The sequence below is a fragment of the Trematomus bernacchii genome, unplaced genomic scaffold (genome assembly GCF_902827165.1).
Source record: "Trematomus bernacchii unplaced genomic scaffold, fTreBer1.1, whole genome shotgun sequence".
NCBI lineage: Eukaryota > Metazoa > Chordata > Actinopteri > Perciformes > Nototheniidae > Trematomus > Trematomus bernacchii.
Window position 1 is genome coordinate 26,538,003 of NW_022987720.1, and position 14,066 is coordinate 26,552,068.

General features: G+C 39.9%; 2 protein-coding genes across 3 annotated transcripts; both read left to right on the plus strand.

Annotated features, from left to right (window-relative positions):
• The first annotated feature begins 2,022 nt into the window (after positions 1–2,022).
• Positions 2,023–5,453, plus strand: rpusd1 (RNA pseudouridine synthase domain containing 1). 2 transcript variants are annotated; one of them, XM_034143499.1, is made up of 6 exons: positions 2,023–2,185; positions 3,154–3,377; positions 3,464–3,587; positions 3,682–3,784; positions 3,918–4,019; positions 4,538–5,453. In XM_034143499.1, exons 2-6 carry the CDS (start codon positions 3,178–3,180, stop codon positions 4,948–4,950), a joined length of 942 nt encoding a protein of 313 aa, XP_033999390.1. In that variant the 5' UTR covers positions 2,023–2,185; positions 3,154–3,177; the 3' UTR covers positions 4,951–5,453. The 2 variants fall into 2 exon arrangements, with proteins under 2 accessions (XP_033999390.1, XP_033999391.1); XM_034143500.1 differs by having other exon boundaries at positions 2,034–2,113.
• A 2,316-nt stretch (positions 5,454–7,769) lies between these two features.
• Positions 7,770–9,853, plus strand: LOC117492151. Its single transcript, XM_034142266.1, has 8 exons — positions 7,770–7,966; positions 8,044–8,128; positions 8,230–8,364; positions 8,457–8,614; positions 8,708–8,819; positions 9,175–9,415; positions 9,570–9,720; positions 9,821–9,853. The coding sequence occupies exons 4-8, from the start codon at positions 8,507–8,509 to the stop codon at positions 9,851–9,853; spliced, it is 645 nt and encodes a 214-aa protein (XP_033998157.1). The 5' UTR covers positions 7,770–7,966; positions 8,044–8,128; positions 8,230–8,364; positions 8,457–8,506.
• The last annotated feature ends 4,213 nt before the right edge of the window (positions 9,854–14,066 follow it).

Here is a 14,066-nt window from a genome sequence, read left to right on the forward strand (position 1 = left end):
GCCAATATTTCCATTAAAATGTTTGTGATATTATGGATAAAAGAGCAAAAGAATATCCGGTCCACGATCAATGAAAAAAATTATATTTCTTGTGGAGAGAAATCATTGTGGATGCCTTTAGTATCTGCCTCTCTTCTCTTCGCCTCCTCGGTCACGTTTGTGATTTCCACTGAAGTTGGTGTGTGTGTGTGTGTGTGTGTGTGTGTGTGTGTGTTGAAATGTTACGTATCCCAATGACAGAGACATGACCTCATGATTGAATCATTTTCCTTTGTGACACACCGTCTCATTTGAACACTTTTGAAATTCCAATTATATAATAATTCTTGATCTTCTAAGCTGAAAACATATTCATACCTGGCTGTGTTTTAGGGATTACTTATATGAAGAGTCCAGCCAGATGGTTCCAAATAAGGAGCACGCAAACAATTTTTTAGCTATGAGCCATAAGGAGGTTATATTGTGATGGAGTTAGCACAGAGAAATGACTGGTGTTTGGAACATTCTGGAGTATGGATTCACAGCACAGAATTATTATGAAAGAAAGTTTTAAAAACATTAGTTTAATGTCGATGCTGCCAACTTCTAGTTAATGGCAGTACAACACATCAAAAATGAACTCCAAAAGACTACCCAAAAACAGTTGTTTTACCTCTTTCTAACTTGTTTAATTGCATCACAGACAATCTCAGACAGTTATCAAGAGATGTTAGCATAAAAAATAAGCAGAGAGAAATCTATCAAGAAATGGCTTGCCAATCGTTTCTCAGAATAAGATCCTTGCACATCATTGCTGTTGAAAAATGTTGATGAAAAATCAAACATGCACAACAAGAACACACCACTGTTTTTGTTCTTTGTCATATGTTTCTTGTGCATGAATGGACTACAACTGCATGTCGTTGTGCAGCGTATGAAACCACAATGACAATAAATGATCTTTGAATCCTAGAACTGTAGTCGGGCAAGATTTCATCATGATTTGCTACTTGAACATAAGCAACCAGGGTGCTATAATATCTATACATCAGTGCAATCTAATACATGGACATATAATGACGTCACACCACATGGTCACAATGCTGGATGGAGTGCGTCATCGGTGTGTCGAGGTGAGGTGGAGGTGAGGGATTATGGACCTGACTAATAATGCGTCCTGCAACGGATGAAATTAAATGCAATAAATATTATCCTCTGTGTCAGGATGATTGACTCCTACTTCAAGTTCAACAGCATTACCATAATCCATGATGTGGCCATAAAATAGATTTAAATACGATGTGATCAGGAAATGAGATAAAAATACAGTAAGCTGCTTTAAAGTATGATAAACAGAGGGTCAATCTGAACCTGCTGGGGTAAGATGTCTTCAAAGGGATAAGAAAGAAGCAAATCAATTATTCAGGTAAACAAGTTACAGTGTATTGTTTTTATTGACTTTTTAAATACCTGTAAGAAGATGTATCCGATAAATTATTGATATCAACTGTGGAATACTGACTTTACAATACAATAATTTTGTTTTTATAATTCCAAAATACGTTTAATCTCTCAATAATAATTAATTTGTTTATACTGTACATTTTGTGAATAATATTCCTAACTATACTACACTTGCTACGCATATTACCACACTTAAAAATAGCAATATTATTAGAAACACTGATTTTATATGTTGTAGCATACATAAAGACATTTCTTACAGTTATTTTATTTTTCCAGGTTTATTGTTGTTATTCATCTAATGTAGCCTAGTTTACATTTTATTTCAATTTGTTCTGTTTCTTATAATTTGTCAATGGTGATATGTCGATTCTATTCTAGAGAATGGTAGCAATAACAGTAAAGCAGTATAGTCCAGAGCTCCTTTAAATCTATAACATTAAGGGAAAATAAGGTTTTACTCAGCTAAGTTAAGCATATAACTCAAACAAATATTATCTTGAAACGAGCAGTACACAGAACCGCGAACAGTCCAGTTGATGGCGCTACACATTAGCTTTTCCTCCACCATTGAAGAAGAAGAAGTAGAGGCTGACCCTTTATATATACAGTCTATGGGCTGACCAGTGACCATCCTTCTCCACTGCACCACTCGTGGTTTTGTTTATAAGTATGCTTCCTCATAGATTAAATCTTATGTTGTAAAAACATACCAGATATTAGTCTCTGGCTGTTCAACGAGGTAAGTTATCGAGACAGTCGCAGTATGCTAACAACTAGCTGTTGTTAGCATACAGTGCTAACATGCTAACCAGTGCATGATTTACTGCTACCTGTCCACTGACTCCACTCCACTTAATTTATACTTCACCTTGATATGGCAGAAGTCAGTTATTTATTGGACAGGAAAGGGCACAAGACAGGTTACTACCAGCTGCCTGTTAATGTAGACATTTTGCAGCACTTTACTTAAGATTATTTACTTACAGTAAATGAATGTTATTGAGGCTGGTTTACAACTCTGTTTGTCAGTGTGTTTTGATTGTGAACCTCATCCACTGCCAAGTTACATTTGCTTAAATACAAGTTAAGGTATTTCTACTTTATTGGAATACTTCTATGCCTCTTTATACTTCTATTCTTCATGTTACAGGGAATACTGTAGGTTTTACTCAACAGCTAATTTTGAAACCTCGTTTTCTCTGCATAGCATTACTGGCACATTATGACATGTGTTTCAGTGAATGAAGTTATTAAAGTTAATAGGAAATGCTGCCTAATAATAGTAACTCTCTAATATATGAGTACGAAAGGGGACATTCTCCATAACAAACACGTTTACTTGTGTAACCCTAGTGCATTTTTTATTATACTTTCACTTTTAATAGTGAAATAGTATTACTCTAAACACATTTTCTGAATGCCCACTTCAAATCTGACTGATTGAGTCATTATTGAAGTAAACAGTGACATATTTTATTATTTATCCTTTATTTAAGTCACTTTTTTCTGCCAGGGACACAACAGCATACTCAAAATATAGAAAAATCAGAGACTAAAAGAAGCAAGATAAGTTATGACACTTGTTTATAGCAACAACATTGTCTAACAACTGTGTTAAGCAATTGTTGAACATGTTAAGAGAGGTTAAGGATTTTAAGTGTTAATCTTTTGGAGCAATTTATCATGAAACCCACCTCATCTCTGCAGGGCTGCCTCAGTGGTGTCAGTTAAATGCTGCACACGATGACCACAGAGCCGGCCAGTCTGGAGAGCCTGGGGGTGCTGTTCCAGAGCGATGACTTCATCGTGGTGGACAAGCACTGGGACATCCGCATCGACAGCAAGATGTGGTACGAGAAACACACCGTGCAGGCGCAGCTGCGGCACCGCTTCCCTCAGCTGGCAGACCCCAGCACCTACTATGGATTCAGGTGGGAATCACACTCTGACTAACAACATCATGTCACATACATCAAGTTCATAAAGTTATACTCTCATGTTTTTCTCCACCCTACAGGTTCTGTCATCAGTTGGATTTCTCCACAAGTGGGGCTCTTTGTGTGGCGCTCAATAAAGCGGCTGCCGGCCGGGCTTACCACTGCTTCAAGGACCGAACCGTCACCAAGGCCTACCTTGCCCTTGTAGGGAAACTCAGTAACACACATTTACAGAGATATAGGCATAGAAATGTCAGATTTTTTTGTGTGACTACATAGAACATATTTGGTTTCTTAGGTACGTGGATTGGTGGAAAAAGAGACACAAACTCTGGAATTCTCCATTGGCAAGAATTCTTCAGAGGGAAAAACCCACATGATGTGTATCGAGGGAACAGAAGGTTGGTGTGTTTCAGCTCCAATAGAACACACCTAATTTCTTCTTCAAAGTTTGTGATTTTCTGATAGAATTTGATTGGAAGATAACAACAGACTATTTATTTAGTTTTTGATTCCTTTTCATTCTCCTGTCAGGTTGTGAGAACCCGAAGCCTTGCCAAACTGAGCTGACGGTGTTGGAGTACGGGTTATATGATGGAGACCCCGTCACAAAGGTCCTGCTGCAGCCGCTCACTGGTAACACTCATTTGGTCTTTTCATATTAGGGACATTTTAATTTCTTCTCTACTATATGAACATTGCTAGAGAAAGTGTACATTGCCATACAATTTGTCAGGTTTCTTTCAGGTGTTGCATTGCAAATAAAGACTTTAAGGCTGTATTTAAATCTAACAATTATGTAATTTAATTAAATCTTGCCTGGCATTGTGATGACGTTTTGTGGTATTGGATCTAGCTCACCTCAGGTTAAACAGCTTCATCAAACATTAAAAGCCACATCAACCAAATTAAAAGTAGATTGACATAAGATAAGTAAACCATATCAATCACTGATTAATCAAGCATACTTGTGTAAATTATTGTTAAACAATTGCACTAATGTAGCATCTTTCTCTCTATTCTTATTAAAACATACCTAAGTGAAGGATTACATAGATGTATTTTCTTGACATGTCTATTATATAAAAATGCTTTGGCCCCACTGTTAAATGTTTTTCTTTCTCTCCGACTCCACCACTTGTTTTTTCCCCCAGGCCGAACCCACCAGTTGAGGGTCCACTGCAGCGCTATAGGTCACCCTATTGTCGGGGATTTCACCTACAGCTCTGGAGCAGACGACGCCCCGTACCGCATGATGCTGCACGCCCACTTCCTGCACATTCCCCTAGAACCTGAGCCCCTGCTCGTCTCAGGTGAAGACCCCTTTCTCCCCACACTGGATCCAAAATGGCTCCCGCAGCGCTCTTTACGGACACTGACGACCACTGTGGAGGCGCTGCTGGAGCGGAGATTAGAGGAGGACAGGAAGATCAAAGAGGAGAAGAGAGAGAGGGCGAGAAAGGAGGAGGAGAGAAGGAAAGGACGCAAGGAACGAAGGACTAAGGAGGAGATTGAGGAGCAGACGAGGCAGTGTCAGGAGTGGCTGAGCGAATGGGCTGGAGACTGATGTGTTATTTATTATTTATTTGTATTGTTTACCGATGAAGGCCACGTTCAGCATGCAAGCTCCATCTCACTGCTTTCAGTGCTAAGGTTAGCAACTGAGCCGGGGCATCGTAGCTGAGAAAAAGTGCCTTCCTCAAGTTCCTGTTGCTAAGTGAGGGATGGGGTTACTTGCTGCCATATCTTTTTCATATGCAGGAAAAAGAGTATGACTGTAATACATTGCTGACATCTTCTCTGGGCTATGTATGAAATCGTTTTTTGCCAGAGTCCCAGTGTTGGTAAGTTCCTGTGTTGTCACCCACCCTGCATGGCTGTAACATCCATTGAATCCCAAGTAAAACTGTATGATCCATGACTGCAATCCTTGTTTCTTTGTTGTTGTTTGAGCATTGTTTTACAGCTTTAAATCAATGTGTTTTTTTTGCCAATGTGTAAACCAAGTTTTACAAATCAATCCAGGATCAGTAATGATACAAAGAAGCCTAATAAATGCTTTTGCAAGAACTCGGCCACCTCTCTAAATCATAACTTTTCCTGCAAATTGTTTTGGAATTCACATTCGATCATCACACATGTACACAGCGTCGCACACAGAGAAATGTAGACTGCCTTCAACCTGCAAGGTAGCACATGGAAGGCTTGGAAGCAAGGGCGCCGGAAGCGGCGGATGCCGTTGAACACTGTAAAAATCCCGTTTCAATAATTCCCCTCTACTCTAAAGTCGCATCTAAAACGCGATCTGATCTAGCTGTGTATATTTTGTTATTTTTGATTGTTATATTCAATCTCATTAGCTACAGGCATTTTTTAAGCTTGTAAAGGGAAGACAGGGCTGCCAACACTCACGCATTGAGCGTGAGAGTCACGCAATTAACACATCTCACGCACTCACGCCACACATGCCTTTCCTCACGCTAAGTTTTCGTTCAAAACAAATGTATATAAATATAAAAATAAAGTGAAGGAACAGCAAACCGAGCGGTCTACGAAATGAGACGGTCAGGCTTACGGAGGACTTCCTGTTTGCGTCACCTGACACCCGCAGTCCGTAGCACTGCCGCCTAGCAACCTGGACAGCGTCACGCATTGTGATTGGCTGTACGGTATTTGCACACTGATTGGATGTAACGAGGGTATACCGGGGGTCTGAGCAAAGACGAAGGAGGATGAGAAGAATAAGAGAAGGTAAGGAGAATATATTATAAGATATTTTCGCGCCACAGGTAAAGTAAAAATATTTTCTTTTGTTATTTTTTAATTAATTAAAGTTAATGCTAACAAGTGCCAGTATAGCCCTAATAATTACTACTACTTATTTCGTTTTGATTGTTATATTTGATAATATATTATCCAAAAATCATATATTAATGATATACTTTTATATATTATATATTATCAAAAAGATAATTTTGCCATCTTGAAATAACATAATATAATATATTATCAAACATTTATATATGTATATAATATAAGATATTTTAGCACCATAGGTAAAGTACAATACTTTCTTTTGTTCTTTTTAAATAAAACAAATAATTTTAATAAAGAATTTATTAATACCGGAAAATATTTTTCTTATAGTTGATAAATAAATGTTTGCTGTTTGTTATAGGATGTTTTCTAAAGTGTCAGGGACAGCTGCAGGGAAGAAAAGGACCCTTATTTCCATGTGGGCGGCAAACCAGGCCCCCAAGAAGTCCTATGACCCTGAGAGAGCAGATAGGCCACAGGAAAAATCACAGGAACAAGAGGAAGAACTACTGTTGACACAGATAGATGAGCCCTCAGAGAAAGAGGGGACACCTGGTACAAAGACCAGAGCCCAGGGCGGTGCCGCAACATATAGGTGCTCTTTTAAAAATGAATGGTCACATAAATGGCCATTCATTACAAAGGGGACACTTAGTAACTTAGTAGTAAAAGTAGTACCCAGTACTGGTGCTCTGTATGCAGAGTAGAAAATGCTTGCTGTCACCAGGGAATAGCCGATGTTGCAAGGCACGTTAACAGCAAATGCCATCAGGAAAAACAGAAAGCAGTGCAATCCAGCAGTGGAATTCAGCAATTCTCAGTTCCACTTCCTTCTGCTGGGGCAATGACTGTCCAAGAAGTGAAGGTTGGTTATGCTCAGTGGTGTTGTGGTTATTTAGTGGATGATAAAGACACTATACTGTTTACATGATAAGCTAATTTCCTAAATAGAGTTTTGCCTTTTTGGAACTAGCATACTCTATTAACTGAATTCATTGTGTACATTCACATATTTCATAATCTAACACCAATCCAACTGTATCTTGTAGACAAGGAGGGCAGAATTAAAGATGGCGGCGATGCTGGCAAACCATAATCTACCACTGGCTGTCACAGATCATCTGGGGCCACTCATGAAAGAGTGCTTCAAAGACTCACCCACTGCACAGGACTATACATGTGCAAGGACCAAGACCTCTTGCCTCATAAACAAAGTATTGGCGCCACATTACCAGAACGCACTGGTGATGCTGATGAGGGAGAATCCATACACCATCATTACAGATGGCTCAAATGACACAGGTAGGAATTAAATACCTTTACATCCTGGTATGAACAACATTATTTTTCTTTTTTATTCTAGCCATATTTTTTAAGTATGAGATATATATTTATTTGATTTTCCCTAAGATAATGTGCTAATTTCTTTGTCAATGCAGGAAGAGAAAAGATGAACCCCCTTACTGTGCGTGTGTTTGATGTGAATAGGGTGGCACATCGGTTCCTAGATATGTGCACCACAAGTGGAACCAGATCTGGTACAGCAGAGCTAATCTTCCAAAAAGATTGATGCCACCTTACAAAACCACAAGATTCCATGGTGCAACTGTATTGGTCTCTCTGTAGACAATGCAGCCGTGAACATCGGACAACACAATTCAATCGCATCAAGAGTTCTGCAAAACAACCACAGTGTTTATGTACATGGTTGCCCGTGTCATATTTTACACAACACTGCAAAGCGAGCAGGTCTTACCTTTACTGAGGTAAGTGTATGTTGAATATATGTTAAATATTTAGGTGATGTACAGGGGATACAGTTACAAAAAATGTTTAATTGCAGGTGTCACATTTTGATCTGGAGGACGTTGTGGTTGATGTGGGCTTTTGGTTTAAAGGAAGCACCAACCGCAAGGGATTTCTGGCAGGTATCAACTTTCCAGCCAGTTCTACACAAATTATACAAACTAAAGTAGTTAACTGGTAATATGCGTCTTATACAACTGTGGAATATATTTCCTTTGAACAGAGTTTTGTGAGCTCTTTGAGTCAGAATACCTGGAAGTCCTACAGCATGCCTCTGTGCGGTGGTTGAGCCTTGAAACCTGTGTGACCCGCATTCTGAGATTGTACGAGCCACTTGCCAGCTATTTCCAATCAACAGGTAAGATATATATCAAAATATATGCTATATTATGCAGTCTTGAAATCAACATTATGTGTGTGAGTTGTATCTTTGTTTTCTCTCACTTATAGAGGGGAATCAGCCAAGACTGAAGAGGCTACAGGGAGCCTTTTCTGACCCCATGACTGAAGTGTATCTCCTCTTCTACCAAGCAACCATACCAGCCTTCACCTCTCTGAATCTCCTCTTCCAGAGACAACATCCATCTATATTTTTATTGCAAGATGAGGTATATCTAGAGGAAGTGGTTTAAGCCTGCATTCCAGTATTTTGTTAATTTAATATTCGGGTAAGATGTAATACTGTCTTAAATATATTTCAGATGATTACATTCATCCGCAAGCTCTGCTCCAAGTTCCTCTTGCCCACAGTACTGCAGACCCACCTTAAGCCTCAGGACATCCCATATGTGGATAAGGAGAACCATCTGCCTGGTAATTGTAATTTAGTGAAAAGTAAAGTAAGATGAAGTGTGTGTGTATATATAGTAACAGTCAAAAGTCTGGACACACTTCACATTAAATCTAATTATATTGAAGTTTATATATGAATACAATAATGGGATTAGTTCTAGACTGATTGTTTCATGATTTGACACAGAGAAAAAAAGCCTTCAACAACTGGGCATGTTCAGACCTTTGTATAGTACTGTATTTATATGTATAATTGTCTTTTGGAATTACATGAGTAATCATTCAAATGCTATAATGAAGCTCAAGGAAAGGTGTGTATGTAAGTGCTTTTATGAAAGTACATTGGATTTGATTGTGTTTTCTGCATCTCTAACAGGATACAAACTGAATGTCGGCTTCATCACCAGGGTGAGGCTCAATCATCTCCTGGATGCTGGGGACATCACCGCCCAGAAAGTGGAGTTATTCCACACCGCATCCCTCAACTTCTTTGTGAAAGCTGTAGAGTATGCTCTACAAAGGCTGCCTAGTGAGCCTTTGCTGAAGCATGCCAGGTTTCTTGATGTGAGGCAGAGGGCAGAATGTGGGGTGGAGGATGCCCTCTACTTTGTTGACAGGTCAAATGTATATATTAATTTATTTTCTAATTCTTCAGAAATTAACAACCAATATAAATAAATATACCAACTACTCAGTTTCACCCTTACCTTTGAAGTATATCTCAAAGTGAATAGAAGTTTGTAACTCTACCTTTGTTTCTCTTCAAAAAAGGTATGCCCACCTTCTCCCCTACCACAGCCCACAAGATCATGACTCATTGGGGGAGGAGTTCCTGGACTACCAGACCATGCCTGTGCCAATATTGGAAGCAGACCCAGATATTGAGGGCTTCTGGGCCAACATGGCCAGTTTAAAACACAAGGTCAGATATCTAAGTGTGTCTCATTCCACAATGTGGACTAATTTCGAGTGACATGTGTGTATTCATTGTGCAACTTAACCCTGTTGTTCATGTTTTACAGGTGACAGGTGTGGGCCATAGACTGTATATATAAAGGTGTGGGCAGGTTTGATAGACTCTCCACTGTTGCCAAACTTGTGTTAGTCTTGCCACACTCAAATGCTGACGCAGAGCGAGTGTTTTCTGTGGTGGGACTAAACAAAACAAAAACAAGGAACAGCCTGGCCCTGGAGGGGACACTGTCGTCTCTCATGACAATAAAGATGGCAGACTTGGAGCCATGCTTTAAGTGGGAGCCAACCCAATCAATGCTAAAGGCTGCAAAATCTGCCCCCAGCAGTTACAACAGACCAGATCCCAGCCAGAGCACAATATAGGTTTATGGAAACGACCTCTAATTGAATCAAGTTAATCCCTGTCAAGTTATGTATTGAAGTAAAAAGATATGATTCTACACTGTATTGAAGTAAACATGTATTGTTTGAACTGTTTTAGGTAATCACAAACGGGTTTTGATAAGTCATTTAGAATAGGAATGTTATTCTTACTTTCAAACTCACTGATCCAGAGATTCTGTGTTTCAACACACCAACATCCTTCTTATCACCCCTAAAAGCAGATGTCGTCATTAAGTCGTTAAAAGACATCGTTAAATAGGTGGAGAAGAGTTTAAATGTCTGAAGGAGGATAGTTTAGGTGAAAATATCCCCTGGGAAAGGAATGTAGAGTAAGATAAGGTAAAGATAAACATTGACTTTTGACCTGGTGTGGCTTGGGATCTCACTCTCTGGTCAGACCTCTGATTGAACCCGGCCAGAAGCGAATCCAGCCAGTCAGGGCACTTGGGGGAGGTAGTCAGTTTAAACAGCTCCTCCCCAGGGGCTCTCTGATTCGCTTGGGAGTAAAGTGGGAAGGAAGAGATGACCCATCTCCGCCCCAAGGACAGATATGAATACTGATGTTTGTGTGTGTAAAAATGCTTTTGGGTTTGGTGAGTTGGCAGGTCCTGATAACTGTATCCGCATCGCATCACAAACCTGAAGTCCAATTTCTTTTTGGTTTGATGAGTGGTTTGATCCTGACGCATTTATCCGCATCGCATCACAAACCTGAAAGTCCGGAGTGCTCAAGTACTCTGTATAACTTGTATATGTGTTTGGTTTCCTACTAGAAGTAAACTCAGATAATTTGTTATAACTTTGATTCCGGTGTTTTCAATTCCTTTCTTAATTTAATAGAGATCCAGCCTCATCCAACGAACGGCGCGGAGAGGGGGGCTATTCAGCCACCAGCAGAGGTGTTCTACTCCAACAAGTGGTGACTTTCCCGACGGAGTGAGTGCTTATCTCTAGAAAGGAACACCGATAGCCAGGGGACAGAATCCAGTCCAGGGGGAGGACACAGAGATACTGGTGACAACTAAACCAATGGCCATATACAAAAGGTGAGCAGACGCCTGTTTTGACTATCGAAAATCTGTGATTGATTATACTAAAAATTTAGAGTTGTCAGCAGCGTTCTCAGTGTTCTTAGTCACGGTGGGAAATACAATACATATTACAAGTTGGGGATATTGGGGAAGTGCTTAGAGAAGGGTATTCAGTCCTGGACCTAGAGCAAAAATAGTGTTTGAGTGTGGCGGGTAGATAAGTCCCAGCCCTTCACTCACTAAATACGAACGCTGCAACGCTGTAAAAGATGTATGGGTTAAATTCCCCGCAAGTCAAAATAACATTGATTAATGCGGTTAGCTTGCAGTGCGTCTATTAAAGGCTGCAAAAGGTGTAAAAAAGGGTTAAATTCCCCGCAGATCATGATAAGATTGATTAATGCGGTTACCTTTCGTGGTGCTTTAAATGTATAACATTTCTGTAATTGTTATATGGTGGGTGATAGAGGAGGAGAGAGACGCGACCTCCAACTAATTATTTGGAACGACCGTATCTCATCACAAAACTGTTGTGGGGATAATCAGGCTCATTAAATGTGACGATAAAGAGATTTTGTTGACTGAGTTTTAACTCTTGACCTGAAGTCGCAATCACCATGAGGAGATTGTAGAAGCTTGCTTCTGGAAGTCACGCTATCTGTTGAAATAAACATCGCACAATAAAAATTTGCCTGACTGTGATATGATAAGGTATGAAAAGCTCTGTGTGATTTTTTTTTAAGTCAAATCTGTGTAATTCTTGAGAGACAAATCCAGTAAAAAGAACTGTGGGTAAAGAATTGCAGAAGACATAGACACAGAGAGCAACAAGCAGGTGGTATAATGTCTGAGACCCTACCTCCACCCTACGGAGATGATAGATGATGACAAATGCCACTTATGAGTATCCCATCTAATACTCCTAAAAGAAAACACATTGTTGGACCTGATATTCAGGGAAAAGGAATGTTGGAAATAGTAATGGAAGATATTGAAAATCTTAAACTGGATCAACCAACCATGTTAGTGAACCCTGCTAATATGGAGCTAATACATGTAGAAAGAATAGCAGCAGCTCTGGCAAAGACAATAGGTCCTAGCATGCAAGCACAGAGCGATAATATGATAAGGACTATTAAACTGACCCTTTTTGGAAATGGGATTTTCCGTTACACAACAGAAGACTCAATTCAGGCCTTAAAGAACGCTTTACAAACAAATCAGGGAGAGTTAAATGTGGAGCTATGTTGCTCATGTGGGAGCTTACACTTTTGGGAAGAGATCTCCCCCTTTCTCTACTCCTGAGGTGCTGCAGATTCACAGCAGCACACAGGGTCAAAGACAGGCATGACCTCTGGAGAGGAAGATCTGGAGATTGTAAGGAACTCTCCCTAACTACCCACCCCCACCCAATCACGAGGGCAAGAGTGTGCCTCTCACCAATAAACAAATCATCTCTTAACCAAGTCAGATTTCAAAGTAGCCATAGCTCCAGTTGTTAAGAAAAGAGGGAGATTCAAAAAGTTATCAATAAATTGCCCAGTATATTAAATAAATACAAACAGACACGTATCAATATAAGTCAGATAATGTAGACGAGGTCAATCATGGAAGAAGGCTGACATTTAATGCCTGATATATAAGTAATAGTAATAATAAATATATAGCTGATATTAAATAACTGATGTATAAGGCTCGATGTTTCTGAAAATAAGAACACCGTTAACGGCGTTCTATTTCAGAAAAAGGGGGAAAAGGATAGGATATACATCAGACAATATGTATGTGAGATTATTACGTTTTTAAGAGAAATTGATACATTTAAAATAATCTAGCTTTGGTTATTTTTGTTTTGTTAGTTTGTTCCTTTTTTGTTTTATTTTTATTTTTGTTCTATTTTTTAATTTAATTTTTAATCTTTAATTTTTAATTTTTAATTTTTAATTTTTAATTTTTAATTTTTAATTTTAATTTTTTGTTTATTATTTTCTGCATAGTCTCTTGTCCACACTCCAGTCTAGTTGGTACCGCCAATAAACACTAAAGAAGTAGAAAAGATGATTTCAAAACCATATTTCCAGCAACTTAAGGGCTTGGTATGAGACTTCTCCACACAGGCTGCTGACGTCAAAAGGGGGACCCGAGAAACACAAGGCCAACACAGCAGATTACGTCTGGTTGGAGGGGACCTCCCATGCCGTCCGCCTAGATGGAAAGGGAGACAACTGGTACCACTGGAGCCAGTGTGCGGTCGGGAAAAACACCTGCGAGGACCCTAGACGACATCAGAACAGATCTGGCTCTCGTCAAGGCAGTCGACCCAGGAGGCGCCATCAGCAGACCGGAGGAGGAGGATCGGGAGGACATCTCTCCAACAGTCGACCAGGAGGCGCCATCAGCAGGCCGGAGGAGGAGGAGGATCGGGACATCTCTCCAGCATCGACCCGGAAGCCGCCATCAGCGGGCCGGGGGAGGACAATCCGGCCACATCTCTCTAGCAAGCACCCCAGAAGCCGCCGTCAGCGGGCTGGGGGGACGAAGACATGGCAAACCAAGACGGCACAGGGAACTCCATTTCCCGCTGAAACAGGTTGATATAGCCGGTGTGGAACTTTGTCTGAACAATAAAAAAATTTTGAGGAACTTTCAACTTTATTTTTATATCCCACAATATAAGGGATTGGTATTTTTTATTCTACAGAACTATGTGTTACCAAAAGAGGGAAAAGTATGATAATGTCTTTTCTGATTTCTGTGGCTACTTTTATTGCCATTTTAGTGACATGTGGTTGTTGTTGTGTGCCTTGTATCTGCTCATTGTGTGTTAAGACTCATCAGTTCCACCATTGAGGGTAGAGTAAAGATGACTCAGCTGACA